The sequence below is a fragment of the Callorhinchus milii genome, unplaced genomic scaffold (genome assembly GCF_018977255.1).
Source record: "Callorhinchus milii isolate IMCB2004 unplaced genomic scaffold, IMCB_Cmil_1.0 Scaffold8, whole genome shotgun sequence".
Lineage (NCBI taxonomy): Eukaryota > Metazoa > Chordata > Chondrichthyes > Chimaeriformes > Callorhinchidae > Callorhinchus > Callorhinchus milii.
The window spans coordinates 11,508,940-11,533,640 of NW_024704749.1; the positions used below are offsets into that span (position 1 = coordinate 11,508,940).

Below are 24,701 nucleotides of genomic sequence, written 5' to 3' on the forward strand. Positions count from 1 at the left end.
AAAGCAATCAGCACACCTCCAGAGATTAGATAGTGGAGGCTGCTCTCGGAGGGGAGGGAGGTGTGACTGGTAGTAATGTTAGCGCCAAGGGTAGGGTTCACACAGTATCCTGGCTGCCTGATATTGCTGCATCTAGAACTAGACTCAGCATTTATAATATAAAATGTTGAAACATCCCCAAAGTGCTGCCCTTACACTCGTCAATTGCAAAATTTGCACACAGTAAGGTCCCACAAACAGGCACAAAGTGAACAACCACTTTATATTCATCTTTACCCAGGCCACTCGGAAAAACTCGTGACAGGCAGTCATCCGACAGATGGGACCTCGGTTTAACAGCCAGGACTCCACTCCAGAATCCATTGAATCTCGTGTCCCAGGAATAGTCAGTACCTCCATTTATACAAAGAACGCACTAGGCAATGAATTACTGAACAAGGACGGTAATGAGAACTGTAAACTTTATTTATCCTTCCGATGGCATGACATGTGTGGGTAGCAAGGGGAAGTCAAATGCACATCCATTAGTGAACTTGTACAGTCATAGCATTAACAATACCTTCCATATAAGATTTATCCATTATAAACAGCACAATTTCCTCTCAACTCTTTGCCACCTGCATGACCATCCTTGTTTGTTATCAGACTAACCCCACGCTCACTCAATCGTTACGTGGTCCCCAGCAGCCCCACTAAACCCTGCTTGACGACAGTCGAACAGCCAGATGTGCCTTGTTCAAGATCGAAGAAAAAAAATACACAAAGACTTCAACCACACATCGATGACTGACATTCGGTTTACAGTCTTATCAGACCCAATATGCATGATTTTAAACTTATCATAAATTTTACATTAGGTACATAAAATGGTGGCTATTAAATCGAATAGTGGCACACATACACATACACCCACTTTGACATTTCAGGGTGCAATTCACATGAAAGTTCCCTCTGATAGAAACCCAACCCTTTTGTTGTGTGAGGAGCCCAGACCCAAGTTCAGTGCTGTGCCAATAAAGCAATGTTTGTGTGTGCTCCTTCCAACCTCCATCGTTCGCGTTCCATAAGAATAATTTGGCAACACATGCAGATACCAGCAGTAACGCAGCACCTCCTTCAGTAAGGTCAAACTCCACAGGCAATATTTAAACGCTACCTTTTTTTATTCGTATCATTATCGTGTGTTAAACTAAGGTTAAACTGTACATTACACAGTCCGTACATTGCACTAAAGAGCTGCCGACTTTATAAAGGCGGCTCGATCTAGCGGAAAAAATTTACCAAATTCGATAAACCAGTTAATAATACTAGTCTTCATCTAACTCAAGTCAGTGCCTTTTTAAACTTTCCTAAATACAATTAAAAAAAGCTACACACTCTGAAAGTTGAAATGTAACAATGTAATAATAAATAACAGCAACAAGAAGTCCTTTATAAATCTTCATGCGGCAGAGGGAGGGAGGGAGGGAGGGAGTGTTCAGCTATACGGAGAGGGCATACAATTCCATGAAGACTTGGGAGGAGGGAATTGGGGAGCGGTGGGGGAAGAGGGTAATAAAGCAAGGGTATTGCTGAAGACTGATGACATCTACATGTTATAGCCATAGGCAGGCTGGGGGTAACCAGGGGTGTAACCATACGCATAACCGGGTTGAGGGGGAACTGGAGTGGTGCCTGCCGTCAACATCAACTGCTGACCTGGAATCAGAAAGTCACGCACAACACACAAGAAAGAGAGAAAATAACAGTTTAACGTTTCAGATTAATGCCCCCAAACACTCATGAACCAAAGAAAGAAAGAACGACACTGATTAGGTTTGTTAGATCAACTGCTGAGAAACATGCATGTTCAAGTCTATAGAACATGCACGACGAGTTATTTCAGCTCAATACGCCACTAAGTCCCAACAGAGAAAGACAGAAGCTGACGTACACTAACGTGGATTGTGTGAGTGAAGACATTAGTTTACACACAACTAGAACCTACCGAAGCTACAGAGTCTTAAAACGCTTCAGACGTGCAGCATATTTCCAACTTACTGGTTGAATAAATCTGCTGCTCAAGATGTCCAGCTTTCCATCTCCTAATTTTCCCCTTCAAAAGACAGATGACTCATGTGGGATATTGCTCCGCAGAGACTAACTGCCACTGGTACCCCACACACCACTACCTGACGTGCACTCGGATGGAAAGCATTGGCAGTCTATTGAACCACAGAGCATTACAGAGACTCATCTATCCAGTACCCAGTGATCCTGGGTGGGGGAAGAAACTCCTGGCTTATTCTCTCCCCCTAACCCCTCTCTCCCCATCTCAAGGGCCACAGTCACCAGGATCTGACCTGAACTCAGCCATCTTGAGCCCAGGGACCTCAGGAATGGAATGGGAACCCAACATGGAATTGGGCACTTTCAATGAGAACGGATTGATCCTATATCAGGGAGAGTCTGGCTTGTGGCCAGTTTGTGTTCTGAGGACTTCATTCAGGGTATTATCCAACACTTTAGATCAACACAGGACTTTTTTTTAAAAAATTGTATTGCTAGAAGAGCCTTTAAAAAGGCCATTTCCATGGCGTCTCTGGAGCAAGGCTGACAATGTAAAGTAGTGGCTATGGTGAAGGGAAATGGAACACCTGGCCTCCGCGAGTCCACTTTGGTCCCTGGGCAAACAATGAATGTTGTAGTCAGTGATTCACACGCCCATGCTTGTAAACTATAGGGCTGGCAACACAATCCATTTTACAGTATATCCTGTGAAGCGCTTTGAGACATCTCCTCGACGTGATAAGGCACTATATCAAATGCGAGGATTATCATTATTTATTATAACTGGGAAATGGACCCAAGTGCACTTCCATTTTCCCAAACCCAGCACCACCCTGGCACCTCGACTTCCTACACCAACACGAGTCCAGTTGTGGCTGAACTAAGGGAACCTACCAAATACAAGTGGGGCTGGTTCCGTCACTTGTTCTTCCTCCTTCCGTAAAGAATCTGAAGCGTCGAGTTTGTCCACCTAAGGTTTAAAGTAAATGCATGAAAATATCGTGATGGACAAAATTTTAAAAAAATTGAAGATTGCCATTTTTTTAAAAAAGCTGGGGCCACACCTCAACGTGCCAACCATTATCTCATTGCTGATTAAAACTACTCCATTTGAAAGAATATTTTCAATCTGTACATTCAGGACATTTATCTATGTTTGATCATTGTACAGTACTAAATAACCCCAATATACTGAAGTGGAACGAAAGACACTTGGAAGGACTACTAATAGTGTTAGATACCCAATATGCAATGTACTGGTCTTGAGCTCTGAACAACAATAAAAATACAAGCAATTGGCAAAAGCTAGGAAAATCGTCAAAACTGCAACCAGCATAAGTGTTGTGATGTACGCACACTCACACACAGTAAGCAGGATTCTGCAAAGAAAGCCAGCCAGATTGTTTGATGTTTCAAGAACAGCTAACCTATTTGCTAATGGTACTCAAGTTTGTTGCCTATTGGGGTAATGAACTGAACGGAGGCTGTGAAGCAGCATATACCAGTAAGAAAAGCTCTGCCCCCGAGGGCAGTTTCCACCCTGAGCCTCTCACATACAAGAGCCAAAATGCACTGTTCTATTGTACCAGAGGAAGCTTTTAGATGCAAGTCATGTATGTGATCACATCTATAGGGAGTGTTATCTTACAGCTGGCAAGTCAGTTTAGTAACAAGACATTTTGTTAATATTCCTTTCTGAAACACACGATGAGAAGTTATCAGGTTTAAATGCGTTTAATCTCGTTAAGTAGAACTGGGCTAGTTAGTTAGCAATCAAGACAAGCAAGCGGTTAAAACTAGACTAAAAAGGCCCATCAAATCTAGAGATTAACCAATAACTACACTAGTTACAGGCATCATCACCGGGTTAATCTCCCTCTGCACTGAGTGCGAGGATTCAGAGCTCCAGAGGGAGTTTAGACTATGTTAGAAAGAGCAGATTTGTCACCTTTTCCATTAATTGATCAACCTGTAAGAAAATTCAGAGTGAAACTTCAGACCTGCGGCAAGGTGCACAGTGTGTCACAGGAATTTGTAAAAACACAGAAGTCACGATTCCATGCAGAGTTTGAGTTAACTTTTAAAATTTTTTGTTTTGGGAAAATAAATTAATGTAAAACTTCAAACGTGTGACTGCTACACAAGTGTCACTTATTCTATAGGGTCATCCATGCCTGTGTCACTCAATCCCCGACTGTTTGTGGGACACTGCTGTGCGCAATTGGTTGCCTGGTTTTGCCCACAAAATACAGTCACTACACTTGCCAGTATATTCTCTGAAGCGCTTTGGGACGTGGGACATCCTCCCGACGTGAAAGGGGCTATTCAAATGTAATTTTGTTGTTGTCTCAATGACACGATAAGGCGCTATATCAAATGCAAGAATTATTTTATCTATTATTACTGGGACTTGTTAAAAGGCAGCCAATAGAAGTCGCTGTAGCATTGAAGTATTCTCCGTGGGCATTAAACTCCACACTGACTTCTGATCATTGTTTACTGAAGAGTTCAAACCCAAATAGCGTTGTGTCTTGCTGGTTTGATCAGTTCACATGGCCACAAGCTCTCCCCTACAGCCACCATGGGCACACACTGAGAACAGCAATCGTGAACCCCAAATGCCAATCCATCAGTCCATCAACCTCCCACTGAAGCCTTGCGGGCGGGACAAGCCAGGCTTACACATGGTTTGACATGGATTTTTTTCCTTAAAAAAAAGCTGTCTTTGATTGAAGTACTTCAGCTCACTAGCATTGGCTAAAGACTAATAACTTTGGAATACCCCTCCCCATCTGTGGTGTTCAGCGTTAATAATAATTACAATTAATCAGTGTGAGTGAAGATCCAACCTCCAGCCTTTGTTATTTCCTCTGCACTAATTCACTCTGCATTTGAGCTGTGGTACTGATGAAACTAGGGCTAAGACAGCTGGCTGACTCTGACTAGAGGCAAGTGGGCTGCAATCTATCTTTGCCCTAGAGATGCATCCATTAGCAAATGGTAAATATATCATAACTACACCAGTTTCTAAAGAGCAAGTGTAAAGAGAATGTAGATTTAAAGGTTTTCCTCTACCCCACCTTCCACCAACAACTGATGGCAACATGATCATTCAAAAATCTCGTTAACTTAAAGCCCTTTATGGTTGAACATCAAGAACGATTTAAACAATGCAGACTTAAGCAGACGAGAATTGGAATATTTCCAACCCACTTACTTTGGTAAGGTATTCCCTCATGACTTGAATAAAGTAAGGCATTGCAAAGTCCATGATGTTGTGCCTCCAAGAGAGCTCCAGAACCACATCTGGCCGTAACATGTCGTAGCAGGTGAACAGGCAGGAGGCAAAGCACTCGCGTTTCTCCTCTTCCAGGAACCACTGCAGCAGTTTCTCCGAGAGCTCGGTGTCCTTGGATTCGGCTGCGTATTGCATGGCGTCCTGCAGTGCAGTAAGCCATTTGATTACTCAGTTATATTTCATACAATCTTATAGCATAGAAAGAGGCCATTCGGCCCATCGTGCCGGCTCTTTGAAAGAGCTAACAACTAGCCCTGCAGTTTTTTCCTTTCTAAATACCTATCCACTACCCTTTTGAAAACTATTATCGAATCCGTTTCCACCACCCTTTCAGGCTCTGCATTCCAGATCATAACAATTCTATATTTACTATACTCCAAGGGACAAAACATAAGCGTTACTGCAATCTGGAACTAGATGGCGGGGGGGGGGGGGGAGTGTGGGAAGAGAGGTGTGAACACAGGTTTGGAGGTATGAGGAAGTTTTAAAGCCAATACCAATAAGAATCTCTAGAGAGGGTAACTAACGGCTAGACCAGGTTAGCAAGAGGACGGTAGAAAGGCAGGAATTTTATTGGGATGATAGGGTGGGTATTCAGGAGGGGCGAGAATCAAATGGTGTGACTCATTAGTGAAAATAAACTTGCCTTGTACAGACGGTCTTTCTTGCACAGCTCCACGCTTTGTTTCCAGCGATTGTTGCCTTTGTAGAGGTAAGCGGCAATGCGCCTGAATTCAATCAATTCGTGCTTCTCCAGGCGCTGGGCTAAGCTAATGTTGTCAAAGTTATCGTAGGCATCGATGGACGTTCGCAAGCCCTGCGTTTTAGAGAAAAAAAGATTTAAATATCAAATTTATCCACCAGAAAATGCATCAGTGAATCACAACATGAGTCACTGAAGAGTGTGATTAGCAACATCCTTTGCTGTAATGTTTATCAAACATCACAACAGATATTTACCACCTCCGCAATGGTGCAGATTGAATACCAGCTCAGTTCTGACTGAGTGAGGTAGAGGGCAGCCATTCATTCAAAACGTTACAAAATCTTTCACCACTGGTTACACAATGTAATCTGGGAATCAGGATTCACATCTACCTTAGCTCAGAACAATAAACTTACATTTTAGATCTTAGCTTGATACAAACTGCTGCCTACAGTAAAACAAGCTATGCCAAATTTATATCCTCCACAGTATGTGAGGTTGAGTGCAGAAAAGTGTCCAGCTAAGAAATGATAGACAGGCCCTGCTGAGAGGCAGCATTAGAAAGCCAATTAATACTGACAAGTCAAAACACCTTTAAAACACTGGCTATGGGGTCTAGCAGTGATGACACACTGAGGTTGCCTTGTTAAATACGCTTATTCACGGAAGGATCATCTGGCGAGCTGTCCCTATGTCAACATCCTCAATAGACAACTGTGAAATGTGGGTACGTACATAAAGTTAGCTTACTCCCATTCTAACCCCAACCCCCAACTCGGTGCCAAGCTCTGCCACGGTTAAGCGCTCCGAGACGCTTCCCCACATGAAGGGCGCTATATAAATGCAATGGGGGAGGGGAGATAAGCATCTGGACTCATAGTTAGTATTAGATGGGCAGGTACAAATCTCTCATTTACACAATGATTACTACACCATTACCTGGTAATCTTCCTCTTCGGTCAGTAGGTTGTTGAGAGCTTCGTTCACAGATTTGTTGTTGTGACTCTGGACTGAACGCAAGTATGGTTTAATGTGCTGCAACTGATTTGCCTGTAAATCAAAAATGGGATTACCAAGCAAGTATATCACACTGACGCCATCAACTGATGCACTGAACATATCATTTCACAATGTCATCATCGTGTCTTAGGTACAATATATTCTCACCTTACTGAAAAACGTGACTGCCCTGGTATGGTCCAGACGTGGTGACAAGACCATCAAGAGATCGTTGATCAACAACGGCTTGAAGTCTAAATAGAACTGCAGAGCTTTGTAATACAACTCTACATTTGCCACCTGGCAGGAAGAGAAGAGACAGCTATTAGCAATAACACTTACATCGAGTATAGCACCTTTCATGTTAGGAGATCCCAAAACACCTCACAGGATGTACTGAAAAGTGGAGTGACTGTTTTGTGGGCAAAGATGGCAGTCAGGAATGCCCTATGAACAGCTATGGATTGAGAAACTGATTTTATTGGGGGGTTGTTAGCCCGGACACCAGGAGAGGAACTCCCTTCTCTTTTCCAATAATGCTTTGGGATCTTTAATGTACGCTTGAACAGGCAGACCCGACCTCAGTTTAACATCTCATCTGAAGGAAGGCACCTCCAAAAATGAGGTATATGTCCAGCATTGCATTGAAACGTCTGTTTAGATTATGACTCCCGTCTGGATGTGGGGATTGAACCTAAAATCGAGTATTAACAACTGAGTCAGGCTGACACAAGGTAAACGCGTTAGCCACATTTAGATAGAACATTTAGTCACTACACAATCATTGTAACTGCTCGTCAAGTTCGATTGTTAAAATGAAAACAGATTCCAGCACAGAAATGATTTGGAAGAGTAACAGTTGATGTCATGAGCGCTAGCAAATTCATGTGCTGACTAACAATTAGCAATTACCTTTGCAATAATGTCCTTGAATTGTCCTTCCTTCCAAGCGTCTGTTGGGTGACTCATCATAGTGATGATTGCATTGTCGTACTCCTCATATTTCTCATACAGAAAGACTAGCTCAGCCCACAGATGGGCTTGCTCTGCAGCCCGCAGGACCTGGAGCAAAAAGGCAGAGTCAACATTGTGCCCAGCAGTTAACAACATCAATTTCAATTAAACACAGATTCCTGTATCAAGAACGATAACACACCCAGTTACACAAGTGTCACATCTGCAAATAACACTTGAATTTGCATTATCACATCACTGAGACGTTCAAAGCGCTTCACAGAATATATATTGTAAAGTGTAGTAACTGTATTTTGTGGGCGGAACGCGGCAGCCAATTGTGCTCAGCAGTTTAATTATTTTTATAATTTCATTAGAAGTCTCGGAATTGCATCAAACTTCGAGTCTACTATTCCTTCACTGACGAATATATTAACTGTACACTCACAGGGTCATTCCTCACCCCAAACCAGAAATTAAAAAAATACAGAGTTTGTCTCATTTGGCACTTTTCAAACGCACACAAGTTTCCCTGAATTCAGCTTTGGTCAAACGGTAAGATCTCAACATTTATACAAACAAACTGCTAAATCCCTTACATAAGGACAGTGACACTACCGTATAAACCCATGATGAGGTTAGTCTCAAAGCACAATTTATAACCCTCCATCTCTGCAACAATATAAGTGGCTAAATCTGCTGACACCTCAAGTACTGCAAAGCCAATCAATCTCCTAGTATTTCAAGACAGTCTTAAACAAGTCAAAGGTTTTTTTGTCTAGGATATACAGACAGAGACAGACAAATGGAGATAGCACCTCAGACATTTAAGACATCCAGGAAGACAGCGAAATGCATTCAAATACCTTGGGAATGTTGACTCTGGACCAGAAGAGTTCCAAGTGCTCTCTCATCTTCTGAGGCTTAAACTTAGAGTACAGGATGGCCAGCTCCGTGAACATTCCCATGTGAGCCCGCTCCAAGCCCAATGCTGCCTCCAGCAGAGAGATCAGCTCCTCAAAGTAGCCACGATCCTAGTAAGGAAATTCAGCTAAGTATTGAAAACCGTATTGTGGATACACACCATTACGCAAGCCTTTCCTGCCTTTATTTCTTCATATTCAGAGACTGAACACAATGAATCCTGCTACATAAAGGGACAATTACAGTCGGTCCAGCCAGTATTGCCTCTAAGTACAGAAGAAAGATCAGGAATGAGAGAAGGTCATTCAGTCTGATTTCCATGATACCTACCACCAATCATACACCTAACGCTCATCAACTGCGCTTTAATAGTAGAATTCTTTTAGGCGCATTAAGCTAATTTCTTCACAAGGTCTGTCTGGATAAAGGCCCTTCAGCCCATCTGATCTCATCCCTCCAGACACCCACTCTATTGACCCCCAACCCCACCATCAAGACACTTTTTAAACCGAGTCCCAATGTTTTGGTTTCTACTAGCTTTCCTGGCAACCTGAAGAAAAAACTCCCACTGCAAAGGCATGCAGCACTAATATCAGTATAGAGGCCCTCAATTTCTATCGTAAGGCAAGTGAGATAACTTGGAGTATACAGCACTGAAGAAGGGCATTACCTGGTAGTAACTGATCAGCTCCTCCAGCTCATCTGCATGGATGACGATGTGCAGGCCACATAACTGGGCCAGGCGGAATTCCTGGCCGTCTACACACGCAAAACAGACCTGGAGAGAGGGAGCGCGGCATGAGAGTTAGTTAAACTGGCAATTAAACAAGCTGACAAGTTTCTGACATGGCTAGCCATATTTATATGTCCAGGTTGAAAGACATTTAGTTTAAACCAAGTGAGCAACTAGGTCACCGATCATTACCAGTATAACATGTTATTCACAAACTGATGCCCACCAGAACTATTTATGGATATTTTAAGTGTTTGCGGATTAAAGGCTGAACAGTGTAGGTTATCACAGGTTGCTCCTGGTTCCACCCAGTCCTGCCTGCCCCCTCTTACCTCTTTCCAAGTCCTGGTGCTATTGGCTTTGCGAGCACTGTCCACAGCGGCCTGATACTCTCCCAGGTGGACCAGAGTGGAGGCCAGACGGGCAAAGTTGGAGACGTTGTTGTAAAGCAGCTTGGCTGCGTCGTACATGCCATCCTCATAGCAGCGATCACCAACCTTAACAAGGCAAGTGATTGAAACCAATTAAAAATCCACAGACCAGCAATCACTGCAACATAATGACATTACACCCAAGAACCTAATAACTATAGAAGAACCGAAGATCTACATTCAATTACATGGGGTCAGGTTGGTCTGTTATGGTGACCTTTTAAGCATCAGTGCCAGATAAACCCACAACTAAATGTAATAGATCCCACAAAGCAGCAGCATTAACAGATGTTCGATACACCATCAACACTTTAAAACATTTTTTAGACGATCAAAGTGAATCACATTCTCAGCCACCCAGTTACACAGCACAACTAGAACACAAACGTCAAAGAGCTGAGCAAGAGAGTTTACTTTAACCTCTTACTCTCTGGCTTAACACCAAAAGAGAACAGAATTTAACAGCATCGCTGCTCCATTTAAAATGTCCGTGCCACCAGGTACAGAAACTACAACAGAATTAAGTCTTAAATTTAAAAGACCAAGTTATCCAAGCAAGTGTAAGTTACACCTATTGGGGACTCGGGAATATTTGTCAGGCTATCACCAACGTGCAAACCAACCCAGTTACAATGCACTTTGGTACAGCGGACACTGACTGGTCGGCTTCCTGCGCTGTTGACACCACGAAGGAAGTGACATTAGCAGCAACCTCACAGACATGCTTTAGTTCGCCCCGTTATAATGCAGGTCAGAGTTCACACACTTCTTGAACCTTTGTGGAACAGGGGCCACAGCCTGGTATTTTATTAATTAACAACAACAAAATTACATTGATAGAGCGCCTTTCACGTCGGGAGGACGTCCCAAGGCACTGACCGCAGATTTAAACAGGGCTCACTGTGGGATAAGGCTACTCCTTTGTAACCGCAGGACAACAGCCTGGCATGATATTAAAAAGGGAAGCTGAAAGTAATGAAGTGTGAGTTATTACTTGCTGAATGTGGGCATTGTTGGGCCCATTAACAAACTCCTCCAGTTCAGAGAGACGGTTAGTTTTCGCCAAAGCAAATATCAGCTCAGTCTCCACGTAGGATTCCTTGGCTTTCTTTCTAGCCATTTGCAGAAACTTCACCAGATCCTCCCAGTTATCTGGAAGAGTCAAAATACGCATGTCCAGTTCACTCAAAAAACATTACACATGAATTAACTCCCAGCAAGTCATTCAGGGTCAAAGAACGATTGTAAATTTAATGGCGAAGGCTTGGAAGCCTGATCTATTTCAAGCATTTTGAAATAAAGTGTATGTATGCAAAAAGTGTATGGAGAAGACAAACAATTAAGCAGGGGATGAGAGAGAGGGAGAAAGAAAGAAAAGGAAGGAAGCCTAGATTCTCATGTCGATAGACTAAATCAGGAGATTAGGGTACATTAAGAATCAAAATTCAATACTTGATCCCATTTTTAAGCACTTTCACATCTCAAGAAATAAGTGATAATATTCCTTGCATTTGGTGTAGCGCCTTTCAAATCAGGAGGACGTCCCAAAGCACTCCACAGCATGTACTGCCTATTTCTTCGGCAAACGTGACAGCCAATTTACCCACACCAACATCCCATAAACAGCCGAGAAAGGATTGCCTTTTTTTAGATATAAATATGGGTGATTGTTGACCAGGATAACCAGGAGAAAGTGCTAAGTAAAATTCCTAGTTCTCATATTCTCAGCCCAAACTGCAGGGGGTAGTACTCACTGTTCTTGTTGGCTGCTTTGACAACCTCCATGTAGGCGGACGGGTCATCAGCTTGATGTAGGAGTCAATGGCCTCTTTCACCATGTCCTTCTGCAGCTGTGCCCTGGCTAGTTGACTCCACACAGCTGGCTCATTGCAACGCTCTGCAAACTCATAGGCACGATCGAGGTTCCCAATGTGCTCAATCAAAACCTAAAGACGCCAAGCGAAGAGAGTCAGCGAGTAATTGAACATACACTGCATTTTTGAATCACTATTCATTCTGAAAGTTGGAATCCAGTTGAACCTGGATTTCAGGAAAAGCCAATTGTATGCAAGCAGTATTAGAACATGCAAGTGTGGAGATCAGTAAACAAGGTCAATACAATCAATCTTGCAGGTCACCTAGAATGTATGGGCACTTAAACAATTTGATTTCTCTCCCTAATTGGTTGCCAATTCTAAGATTTCTCTCCCCCCGTCCACCCCCCCAACCAGGACAAAAGCAAATTAAAATGAATTCATTTCTCAAGCAGAGGGAGCCCCTGGATTATAGGAGTCTCATTCTGAATTCCTGGATGGCAGCCAAACTCCTTACACATTGCATTTTTTCTCCTCATCAAAGTCAGGCTCTTGCAGAGATGAACAGAGTGCTGACTAAGGCAGATTTTGCATGAAGCGCTCATCCCTTCCTGGCACAAATTCTCAAGCAAGTTACAGTAGCCGTTTAAAGTGGAGGTAGATAAACTTGCAGTTGGGGGGGGGGGGTTCTCAACCACCTTCAATTTGTGCAATTAACAATAACATCCATTGAAAGAAAGTTTAGGTTAAATGGGAAAATATCTAAATACGAGTCAGCTTTATTAAACAAATCCAGGCGGATTTGCTGGCCAGTGCACTTTTGGCCATTTTTATGCTTCCACAGCCCAATTCTATCCTTTCCCCGGCTATATAATAGGCTTGCTGATCAATAAAGAATGCCAGGAATACCTATGCGGTCTCGCTCACCTGCACTGCGGAGGTATTCACGTCAAACTTTCGGAAGATTGCGAAGGCCTCTTCGAAGAGTTCGTTACTAATGGCGATGTTGGCAATATCAGGGGCATCGTAGTTGTCCAGGCGATTGATATACTCCATAACACGGGTACGATCTGCTTTAATAGCTGTGAGAATCAGGAGGTTCTGCAGGTTCCTGTACAGCAGAGAGAAGATCTTAACACCTCTAAACAAAACAAGATTAGTCCTGACTGTTAACTATCTTGAAATGTTGTGTGCACGGGGGTAATTTCAGTATCATGTACAATTTTTAGTTATAGCTTCCTGCTTTCTCCATTTATCACCTATCTTTAACACAACATTTTGCCCACAAAACAGTCAATTCACTTTAAAATATATCCTGTGAAGTGCATTTGAGACGTCTCACGGATGTGATAAGACTATATTAAATGCAAGGATTGTTATTATTATAAGCGGACTGCTTTAACTTTAATAGCAAATTCTACATAGCTTAATATTATATCTACTTTCTGCAAATGGGGGGAAAAGAAATTATCAAGCCTGGGCAACCCAAATCTACGCACCAGGTTTCCTACCTGTGCTCACTAAACACATTGTTGTCCAACACTATCTTCTCCAGCAGTTCAATCAGCTCATTTGGCAGGTCTGCAGTCATAAACGCCTTCACGGTAACAGACACTTCCTCTGGATCCTGTGTCTCTGACAGTGCCGTCTGTACAACCTAACAACAACAACAAGATTCCATTTATTGAGCGCCTTTCACAGGAGGTGTTAGTGCAAATACACATGCAGCACGAACAGCATTTCAAGAGATAATTAAAAGACCCCACAGTCTACAATTGCCAAGCTCCTATTCCTACCTGTGCTATAAAGTGAAGGCATTGGTGAAAAAGAAACCAGACAATGGATAGTTCTTCCAAACCCAATGCTGAGAAACTTTTCCAGCTAAGCTGGGAAATTGTCCTTGGGGGCAAACTGATGACTCATTTTAATCAGTATTTAAGGAACAAGTTAATGCCACTGCAATTCTAAATACTTAACACGTAGTACACACTATTTTGCGTTTCGCCCACAAAATGTAGTCAATTCACTTAAGTGTAGATTCTGAAGTGCTCTGAGACAAACTGACGACATGATAAGGCGATATATCAAATGCAAGGTAAGCCAATAGTATATTTAACACGTGGAAGCCAATGCAAAAGCAAGCCAAATATTGAAAGGCCCACATTAACCAGTGGCAGACTGCTAGCTTGGTTGCATGTGTAGGGCTTGCAATATACCGCTAGTTTAACCTAATGGAACAAGCTGAATGGAAGCCAATCTCAGTCCAGGAATGAATGAATGAATATCCCCGACCTGAATTTGACTTGCGCAAAGAAAGTGTTGTACGACTATAATGTAACCTTGAAACATACAAAGGAGAATACCTGGTCAATCAGTTGGCGCCTGTAGGGATTGTTCTCTTCCAGGACGCTAGCCCAAAGGTCTGGATCCTTCCTCCGCACAAGATATCGAGCCTCACTTTTGAAGAGAGAATTTTCATTGCAAACCTAGAGATAGGAAATGCCATTCCTTTAACAAGGTGGTGGTATACAATGTAAAATAAAGAGCAGACATTCTACATTAGATATTGCACACACACTTTTTCCATTCGATCCACTGGTACTATACAAGTTATCCTGCCCAATTGTTCAAAGCTTTGTTAAGAAGCATTTATATTTGAACAAAAGAGTTTTACTGAACAAGATGTTCTGTTCAGGTTTTACCTTTCAGAACTCCATGGTAAAACAGACAACCTTATAATTCAATGTTAACAATGCCAATTCATAAAACTGCCTAAAAGCAATCTCATACTGGGGAATAAGATTGTCAGAGGTTCCCCTCATACCTTAATCACGGCATGAACTAACTTGTTAGCACTTAGCCTTCATTCAATACAGTCTGAATATAATCTTCAATCTAACCTAAGGCAAACCAATAAATAAAAGGCACAAACCATGATAAGCTCCAGGTCGCACTGACCCCTTTCGTAAGCAACACAGGCCAAGTGCGGGTCTCTCTTCTCACAGTATTTACCGACCACACGGCTGTCATAGAAAGGGTTGTCACGTAGGAAGCGTTCAGGGTTGTTGTTGCTGTCGATGTAGATCTTAGCCAAAGCATTGTGGGTAGCAGGCTCCTCACAACCTTCGTGAATTCTGGCTTCCAACCACGGGAGCAGCAGCTTTAACCTGTAACAGCAACTTACATTTATACAGCACTTTTCATGCGAGGAGGCATCTCGGAGCACTATAGCACAAGCACCCAATATATACACACACTAGGACCTTAGCACTGTAATATAAATTTACATTTCCCAGGACCTTTCACAATATCTGATCATTAATAGCCTTGAGGAGTGTAACCTGCACCAGATGTCTGTGTTTATCCTCCTACTAAAAGCAGCAATGTAAAGCTGCTGACCTGTTTCTCTTCTCCACTTCAGCCACTAGTTCATCAGTGGAAAACTGCCCGCGGACAACAGTGATGAGGTTTTTAATGACATCTTCTGAGCAGTCCACATCGAGCAGGCCACCGATCACCACTGGCAGTCGGCTTGGGTTCACCTGGACACAAGGAGATTTACAGTGAGCACCGTCAGATGATCAAACCATGATAAACAAAACAGCACTGAAGCTAATCAGCCCCCTCTTCCTTTTCAAGAGCTTCACCCGTCACTCAGTAGGTGTTTTGACCCGAGAATTTTGTAGGGAGAATACTATTCAGTTTATTGCTATTTATTTAGCTCACCATCCATGGCAGGACAATTTTGCCCCAGTAAAAAGTACAATGTCTCACAGTCTTTAACTGTGCCACAGGAGTGCTACAGCTGGAGAATTCAGATCTGGATGGGTTAACACATTCCATGCAGCTTCAGAGAATGTTACCATGTTACCTCCAATCAGCTTGCTCAGGGAAAGTGAATGACCAATTTTATCCTGGGGGCTTGTTGACCAGGCCATTGGGAGAGAGAGAAAAATTCCCTTCTCTTTGCCTTTATCCTCGAAGTACATTTAGACAGTTGCATTCACCTTCTGAACATAGATCTCAATGTACTTCTGCAGGTTGTTGCGATAGAGATACAGAACCAGGTCGTGGACAAAGTCGAATCGGTCGCACACAATGATCAGCGGGAGCTGATCTGTCAACTTGGCTTCCTGTCAAGGGAAAAAAAACAGTATATCAGCCACTGCATTTTGCACCCTGTCTCATTACCAATCCAGTTTCACGCCTCACGGGAAGTTTTCATTAACAAAGCAGTGTACGATGAAATCAGATTCAGACGAAGAGACACATTAACAGATACAGTGAAGCAAACAACCACCAGCCCCTCAACGCGTTGAGGAAACAGCCATTTTAAATACCTTTAAGAAGTTCTTCACACGGTCCGAATCGTAGCAGTTGCTCTCACGACATATACGCTCAACCTCCTTGATCTGCCCTGTCTTGCAGGCAGCCTGAATGTACTTAAAGTGAACATCCGGTTCCTGGCTGAAGTTCACAATGGATCCGAGAAAATAGAAGAGCCCTAATTGGGGGGATGGAGAGAGAGAGAGAGAGAGAAGCTAACAACATATCAGCATTCAAACATCACAGCTTAACTGTTCATTATTCTAAATGTGCATCTGGACTCTTATTTTAGAGCAGTATTAGTCTTTCCACCAGTAAACAAACGATAATCTTCTCTCATGGTATCAGATTGTACAACAACAAAACTGGGCGTTTGGCCCAACTATTCCATACCAGTGTTTAGCCTTCACCCCTCCTATGCCTCTCTCATCCCCTTCTGCCTCATTCATGCATCAAGTTTCCTCTTAAATCACTGATATTGTCTGCTTCAATTGATCCTGGCTGTGAATTTCTGTACCCACCTTAAAATAAGCTTTAGTTGAGGGAACTTGCAATGATGGAACAATCATGCGGCCATAAGGTCACGTTCTGGGCAATATAGACAAGGGTGAACAATCCAGCTCAATGGCAATTTCTCACTCAGCTTTCCTGCGCCAAAGTCTTACCTTCATAGCTCTTGAAGGACTCAAAAAGCTCTACCAAGGATTGGGTGCCAAGCTGTTCATGGTACTTGGATGCTACCTGCACACAGAGCTGCAAATTCTGGCGAATATTAGAGGACAACATAGCACGCAGGCACTCTAGAGAATCCTCCACTGATAAGGCACCAAAAAAGTTCACAAGCCACTGGGGGAAAAAAAGACAAAGACAAAATAAGTCAACTTCAATGGACATCTCTTAAGAGAACGACTGAAGTCACATGATCTCTCCAAGCTAATATAAAACACATCCTTCATTGTCACAAACAAAGCTAGCACTTCCAATTTCAAACAGATTTCTTTATGAAAGAATGCAATCCCGATGTCTACAATAATGGCAATAATCTTGGACTACTGCCTTTTGTTGCCAGTTCAGTTAACAGACGAAACTTAGAGAGAAACAGACGAACCTGACGAACTAGAGAAAGAGAAGGCAAAAATCAAAAACCCAGGACTTCACTCACGTCGTACCTCAGGGTTCAGAAGGTGAGTGTGGACAACTGCTCGCTTAATGTCGTACAGATCAGTGTAGTGCTCTAGAGCCCTCTGCAGTAGGCCTGCCTTCTCACACAGCTGTGCAATGTGGGCACGGTCATAGTGGGTGAACATCTGGTTCCCAAGGATTGCATCAGCGACCTGAAAAATAAATTGTATTGGAACACATTCGAGTAGTGGAAGTGTTTCAAAATAGCCAACAGGAGCTACACACATACCATTCCTTTACAGGTCAGGTAGAACAGCTGTACAAATATAGGTAATCCAAACGAATAGTCAAGCTAGACACTCTGTTTTTCAATGAGTTAAGACTTGGAAGACATTTAAAAGTGTCTTTTGTTGTTTGGCCTTCAAATTGTGTAGCTGTGACCTGCTTGATGCACCAAGGCCATTATGTCACTAAGACAATATTAATGGTCCCCCCCAATATTTGATTATCCCACTGGATTTCAATTGATATTTTAGGACCAATACAAATACACACACCACTTACTAAAAACATCCCTCCAAGCCACGACTATTCCTGTATAATTCAGTGGCACAGCAAGTTGTTAGTGTACACCAGTAACACTCCTACCTGGGGTGCATGAATCAGATTCATTTCAAGGAGACGAGTCTGCAGGTGGCCCTCCGATGGCCTGTTATTTTTCAATGCGTCCAACAGGAAAGACGTGCATTGTTGGATTAGGTTGTTCTCCATAAAAACATCCACAATCTGTATAAAAAAAACCTAAGACATTTAATCTCTGGAATTTGTACCATTTCTCCATTTCCACACTGTTAACTATCAACTTTCAGCTCACACTAGGCGTTAACATTGGTTGAAGCCAGTTTCTAATTCATGGCAAAAGTCAATTCCTCTAAGAAACATGCACAAAACCTAATTGCTGTACAATTACTAAACATTGTGTTTTTTTAAAAAAAGTTATTTTGAAGCAAACATTACCATTCCTACCACTAAGCATTTGAGCTTTGCGTAGTTCCGAGAAAGCAAGATAGGGCAGTTTGGTTTAATTGAATTCCTACATTGCCTCCCCTCTCTAGCGCCTCTGTAACTCGAGTACAACCAAGTCAAGCATTTTATATAACTGAACAGCTCAGCGGGATTTGCAGTCATAATTGTACAAACAATAACACAAATTCAGGCTAGAACCATCCTGAATAGTTTTAATATCAAGATAACAATGCATAAAGTCAGCTCAGAAATTAGTTTAACATTTTAAAGCCACTTCAACTCTCTCACTCTGACCTCTTCATCCATGGTCTCCTATGCTGTTTCAATGAGCCACAGTGCAAGCTTGAGGAACAACACCTCATTTATCTGCTGGGGACCTTACAGCCCTCTGGCCTCGATATCGATTTCAACAATTTCAGACCATAAGAGCTCACCTTCCCTCTCCCCCTCTTCTGTGACCATCACATCACCTGGGTCCCAGACATACCTTTTCTCTCTCTGGTCTGCCTATTTTGTTTTTCCCCCACTTTGTTTTGCATTGTTAACACCTCTACCCCCCTGTTTTGTTGCACAACCCCCCCAACTTTGTGTTCCACCATTAACACTGCTTTAACCTATCAACCCCTGTCCTCTAACTCATTTTCTCCTTTGTCTTTCTTGCCCTGCCTCCCCCTGTTAGCCCTTAAAAGCCTCTCCCTCCCAACATGCCCCAGTTCTGACAAAGGGTCGTGGACCCGAAACGTTGACTCGCTTTCCTTTCTCCATAGATGCTGCCTGACCCGCTGAGTGTACCAACCACTTCTATTTTTCTTTAACATTTGAAAGGATTTTTTGAAAAAATTCTGAGCAAAGAGGCTAAGGAATCTGAAGAGAAATTAGCTCAATACAGAGTGAAAAAAAAACGCAAGTTCAGTCAGACAGTCAATCGAATTTCTATTTCAGACTAGCTGGGAGCGAAAGATTAATTTTCCAGATTGTCTATTCCACCCACACTTCACAGGCAATACTGAGCCGAGTCCAAGAAAATCCCTGGCTCAAAGGCACACCTGGAAGGAAATCAATGAGTCAGGAATGACTCAGCAACACCACATCCTCAAATCCCAATCTCAGCATAACAAACGCACAGAAGTCAACACTGTACATTTGAGCAGGTTTTGAATTGAGAATACCCAACACAAGGTGAACCTAGGTAGGTTTACTGACCTGATTGATGTTAGCGAGAGGCTCATCGTCCTGAACAAGCATCTGAGCAAATTGGAGCCCTTGGTCTGGGCTGACCCGCATGACATTTCTCAGGAGAAAGACCCAGTCTGGAGTGTAACCAACCTACACCAGGAAAAGCACCAATACACAAAGTTCAGGTCTTCGCTATAAAGTCAGTGTGAAGTTGATGGTTTCAGCACATTAATTTGATATAGCAGCTTTGAAATCAGGTTGCATTCTAATCACTTGATCCCCAAAAACATGATTCCAGGACCTCTAAATTGGCAACTGCTTCCTTCCTCTATTCTGGTGGAAGTGACCTGACCACTCCCTCAAAGCTTTATGTACACAACTCCCTTTTTTTGGGTACATAACCTGTTAGGTCAAACCGTGGAACCTATTCAAAAAGTCAATCTATTGCCTTGTTATCTATCTTGCTTTATTTGTACAGAAGATGGATTCAACCTTTAACTAGTATAAAAGTGCAGAAGTGTAAATAAAAAAAAACTACTTCATTTGCGGGCACCACAGTTCTGGGACTAAGGGAAAGTTAGACAGTGAAAGGCAACATTCAGGCTACTTAATGTAAAATTACATTTTTAGCAGCTTCTGAAATGCCCATTGGAAGCAAATTGTACATCTAATGAACAAGACACTCGCACCCAGAGAGTTAAAGTTTGAATACTGCATAGTCCGTATATTCTGTGAAGCACCTTGAAACGTCTCAATGACATGATAAGGCGCTACATCAAATGCAAGGAATATTATTATTATTACAGTTGAAGACACATACCTTCTTTGCATAAAGAACAATTTTCTGGAATTGTCCAGTCTCTGCAAAGCATTGTATGACCTTGTTTGGCACATTGGCTCGAAGATAGACACTTAAAGCCAGGGTAGGGTCTGCGGTCTTCACCAGGTCTCCAAGCTCTTCTGAACACTCCAACTAGAGAAAAGGGAGCAAGACTGTATGAGACACCACCAAGCTGGGCAGAAAACAGCACAGACCCATTATGAAATGCCACAAAAAAATGGTGCTTTGTCAATTTTACACCAAATTTTATAAAGTAGTTAAATCTATCCAAATCTCGGTCAGGGGAAGTTACCTTATCTTCTTTCAGCCACTTTTCCAGCAGTTGCTTGCGGCCCTGTTGCAGGACTGGCCGGCAGAGCTCCAGCGATTCGAACTTGTTCAGCTGTCCCTGATCAAGGAGAATTCCGAAATACTGCAGCAGAGGGGAAGCTTGCCCTGGCTGGGCTGGCACAGTCTGGAATTTCCTGATTGTGTCAGGAGTACGCAGAATACCCTATAGTTAAAACAGCAGCATGTTTAATAGCTGCATGGTAATCCCAGTTCAGAAACCAATTCCCTGTGATATTGGAGACATTAGCCCACTGGAGACTTTACATTAGTTTCTTTTAAAACTAAGCTATTCACATCCTATGCTTTGCCACCAAGCTCACACTTGCACAGTGCACCATCACAGCATTCAAGTACATGAAATGTACTGTTCACTGCAGACATGTAGCCTATACCTTTCAAAAGGATCCATTTTGGCAGTCAAATTACAATATCTATCCCATTCTAGCAAGCAATGGGCAAACTGGTTTCTCCTCATTTTACACAGCAAAGTTGACCTTCGGAGCAAACACATTCCACTTGAAACAACGAGTCCTGTTATCAACTGTAGAATAGGGCAACCTTGAAGCCAGACCTTCAAGCTCAAGATAAATTGTATTGCAGTAACCTTGGAACTGCAGTTAAAGCTCAGTACTGAGAGCAAACACTACATGTTAAGCACTAGAAGCTTAAGACACCTGATTTAGCAGACCATGTAAAGGCAAGTACCTTTGGTGCAGATGCTGCCACTTTAGCAGCTTCTGAATAGCTTCCCTGTGCAAACAAGGTGTTAAATTTTCGAGCAAAGAGCTCCTCAGCACCAGCCAGATTGCTTCTCACAGCCATACGCAAGGCCAAGTCAGGATTCTGGAGCACATTAGTGGCATAATTGACAATGTTTTCTTCCTCCACACAGACAGACAGCACCTGCAAAGAACACAACTTCAATACAACAGCCTTACATTGAATACACTGAAAACAATACACTGAACTGTAAGAAGTCTGCAAACTATACCTGCAGGAGAGATTGGCACCACATACATGTTTCAGATGTGTAGTCTATACCTTTAAAGAGCTCCAGTGGCAGGTGAAACTACCAGATCTACCTCATTCCATACATAGTGTAGCGTTCATAGTCTATTAAAGCCCTTCAAATAATACCCAACTTTGGACTCAGTTTACTTCATTATCCAGCCCAGAGACACACTGTAACAAACACTGCATTTAGAACAGAACACGCTGCATGGAAAGGGTTTTTAGACAGAACTGATCGCAACATTACTACAAGAATTTATTTTTTTTAAAAACTTCCACATTTATCTCACATTAAAGCACGGCTTTAATCTCTACAGTCTTCACCGACAACATACCTGCCCTTTCTTGTTGACTCCAATAATCCCAGAAGTAGGTTCGTGAGGAGCGGTCACAAAAATGGTCTCTGCACTGATACGATTCATGTAGATGCAAGCACCAGACTCCAGGTCATACAGGTGGATGTAGCCATACTTGGTGATCAAGTATATAACGCCATGCTTAGCTCCAATCTAAATACACAATGCACTGCAAATAAGATAAGGTCTCTTACTTACTCTTTAAAACAGTTTTAAAAAACTCAATCCACGGCTCTTTGTGGGACCCTGCTGTGTGCAATTGGCTGCTGCGTTTCCCCCCACAAAACACAGTCAATCCACTTTACAATATATACTGTGAAGCGCTTTGAGACGTCTCAACTGCGTGATAAGGCGCTATATCAAATGAAAGAATTATTATTATTACTACTAATTCAAGTGCACAACGTAAGAAAATGTCTGGATTTCTTCCAGATTTCCCCCCGCCCACCTCTCCACCAACCACAAACAGCAGATTAAATGCTTACCTGCATTGCTACTGGGAAATCAGTCTGAGCTTCGGGAGGGAAAAACACATCCACTGCTTTCTTTGAGAAAGGCTGATTCCCAGCCGGTGGCTGCCCCACTTCTATTATATGCAGCTGAAAGGCACATTACACATCAGTTTAATGCTAGTGCAAGTACCAATATAAGGTAGACAAGGCTTTCAAATGCAATCCTAACTGCACAATTTGGATGCATTAAATGCAAAAAATAATTAAATCCAAAAAATAATTTTCTGCAAATAATGCAGAATAAACAGGCGGCAGGGCATCAAATTGAGCAGTTCTGCAGACCCCTTATCCCATTTCGCTCCAGGCCGTCGATTTACCTTCCCTCCAGCTTGGCTGCGGACAGCAAAGCAGAATAGGGTCGATGGTGCTGGATTCTCTTCGGTCTTGAAGTCAGCGAAAGCTGCAGCATGCCCCTCAATAGGCTGGGAGACCTTCCTCTCCACTGAATACAGCTGCATTGCTCCCACCACCCGATTTTGCTGAGGAGTCAAGAGCAAAATAAGGAATATTTTAAGCAAAGTTGAAAGCCAGCATTTGTAGCCACAACAACAAATTACATTTGTATATCGCCTTTCACGTCGGGAAGACGTCCCAAGGTGCTTGGCAGTCAGGGATTTCCAGACATCCATTCGTTTGGCTCTTTTCAAAGCTGAAATTCTGCTCCCTGTCATTTTAAGACACTTAAGAAATTTGCAGTAGGAAGGAAGGCCATTCGGCCCATCGCACGTGCTGGTTCTTTTTAGTCCCATTCACCCCTTCCCCATACCCCTGCAGTTTACCCCTTTTTAGATATTTATCCATTTACTTAAAGCTCAAAATATTTCCTTGCACTAAAAGTTATAATAATCCTTGCATATGATATAGTGCCTTATCACGTCATTAAGACGTCCCAAAGTTATGCATTAAATTGGTAAACGCAGAGATATTTTATTTTTAGTAGCCAGCTCTCAGAAATGGATGAAAATCTTTTGGCTAAAGTGATTCTGTAACGAGAATCCACTGACGTTCACTATAAGCTGATCCCAGAGTTACACAATTAAAATGAAATACCCAGATGAGCTCTCTACAATAATCTATCTACCTGAGCAGAAATTCCGATTAGAAGCAACCACTTCTGCTGATGGTCTGTCCTGTAGTTAATGACCTGGCAACCCGCCAAACTTGCGTGTCTGTCAAACATCTTCTGCGGCTGAGAGTCGCCTTCCATGCTCCAATGGAAGACCGCAGTCTCAGTTACCAGGGCGACAGTGTTCACAGAGATCCACTTCCAGAACATCACTTCTTCTGTCATTGTGTGCGCTTTCACTTTACTCTTCATCTCAATGTTAAAGATCTGAAGGGTTTTCCCAGCTGGTATATGAACAGAGAACACACACACACAAAACAGGCTTACCAATACATTGACATTCTAGCATCTCTCCTCTCCCCCCATCCCCCCAATACAAACACAGGCATTAGTGTCTAATTACACACACTACCTGCATTAACAAATGTAGATCGAGTCCCTGAAGACCCAGGTTAAAGTGCGGTGGAATAAAAAAATTGGGAGGAATAATTGAGAATTGGATTGTGCAGGGCCTGCAGATACTGATAATGGTCAGCTAGTTCTGCTCTGAATAGGCTGGTCTCTTCCTCCCCATTCAGCATTAACATGTACCTGTCAAACCGGGAGGTTAGGTCTTCTTCCATTTTCCGTATAACAGGGTATCAATTTTAAGTTTACTCACTCTAGATGGCCTCAAAAGTGCCAGTGAATCTGGCGTGAAACACTGAGCCTGAGTTGGTGTTGGTTTAATTAGCATGTTTCAACTCAGTTGGCTAGCACTTAATTTAATAAAATTTGTGTACACCCAGCTTAGTTTTATTGAATAGACAGGTGAAATTATTCTTTAACTATATTGGCTAATATTAGTATTAATAACTGTAGTTTCGATAATAACCCCGGCAGCATATTTAGGCCCCGTTAAATTTTTAACCTAAACTCAATGCGAAAGCCATTGAAATGCGATTCACATCCTAGGTCAGTGAAAGAATCTGAATCCAATTGTCAAAGTGTTGCGGCCACATTCACTAGTTTGAGCTAGTGCACACAA

At 42.5% G+C, this 24,701-nt stretch overlaps 1 protein-coding gene across 1 annotated transcript in view; it reads right to left on the minus strand.

Annotated features, from left to right (window-relative positions):
* Window positions 1-444: 444 nt before the first annotated feature.
* cltcl1 (clathrin, heavy chain-like 1) overlaps window positions 445-24,701 on the minus strand; it is a 29,948-nt gene continuing 5,691 nt past the window's right edge. Inside the window, 31 exon segments of the mRNA XM_042337273.1 lie at window positions 445-1,698; window positions 2,944-3,019; window positions 5,267-5,488; window positions 5,994-6,164; window positions 6,993-7,103; window positions 7,221-7,352; window positions 7,965-8,114; window positions 8,873-9,040; window positions 9,601-9,708; window positions 9,996-10,160; window positions 11,089-11,246; window positions 11,849-11,899; window positions 11,902-12,040; window positions 12,836-13,019; window positions 13,420-13,565; window positions 14,272-14,394; window positions 14,841-15,075; window positions 15,308-15,450; window positions 15,916-16,041; window positions 16,249-16,412; window positions 16,900-17,080; window positions 17,404-17,568; window positions 18,005-18,142; window positions 19,586-19,708; window positions 20,379-20,531; window positions 20,692-20,892; window positions 21,435-21,632; window positions 22,076-22,249; window positions 22,582-22,695; window positions 22,926-23,087; window positions 23,690-23,958. Coding sequence (XP_042193207.1) covers window positions 1,589-1,698; window positions 2,944-3,019; window positions 5,267-5,488; window positions 5,994-6,164; window positions 6,993-7,103; window positions 7,221-7,352; window positions 7,965-8,114; window positions 8,873-9,040; window positions 9,601-9,708; window positions 9,996-10,160; window positions 11,089-11,246; window positions 11,849-11,899; window positions 11,902-12,040; window positions 12,836-13,019; window positions 13,420-13,565; window positions 14,272-14,394; window positions 14,841-15,075; window positions 15,308-15,450; window positions 15,916-16,041; window positions 16,249-16,412; window positions 16,900-17,080; window positions 17,404-17,568; window positions 18,005-18,142; window positions 19,586-19,708; window positions 20,379-20,531; window positions 20,692-20,892; window positions 21,435-21,632; window positions 22,076-22,249; window positions 22,582-22,695; window positions 22,926-23,087; window positions 23,690-23,958 — 4,760 coding nt within the window. The 3' untranslated portion in view covers window positions 445-1,588.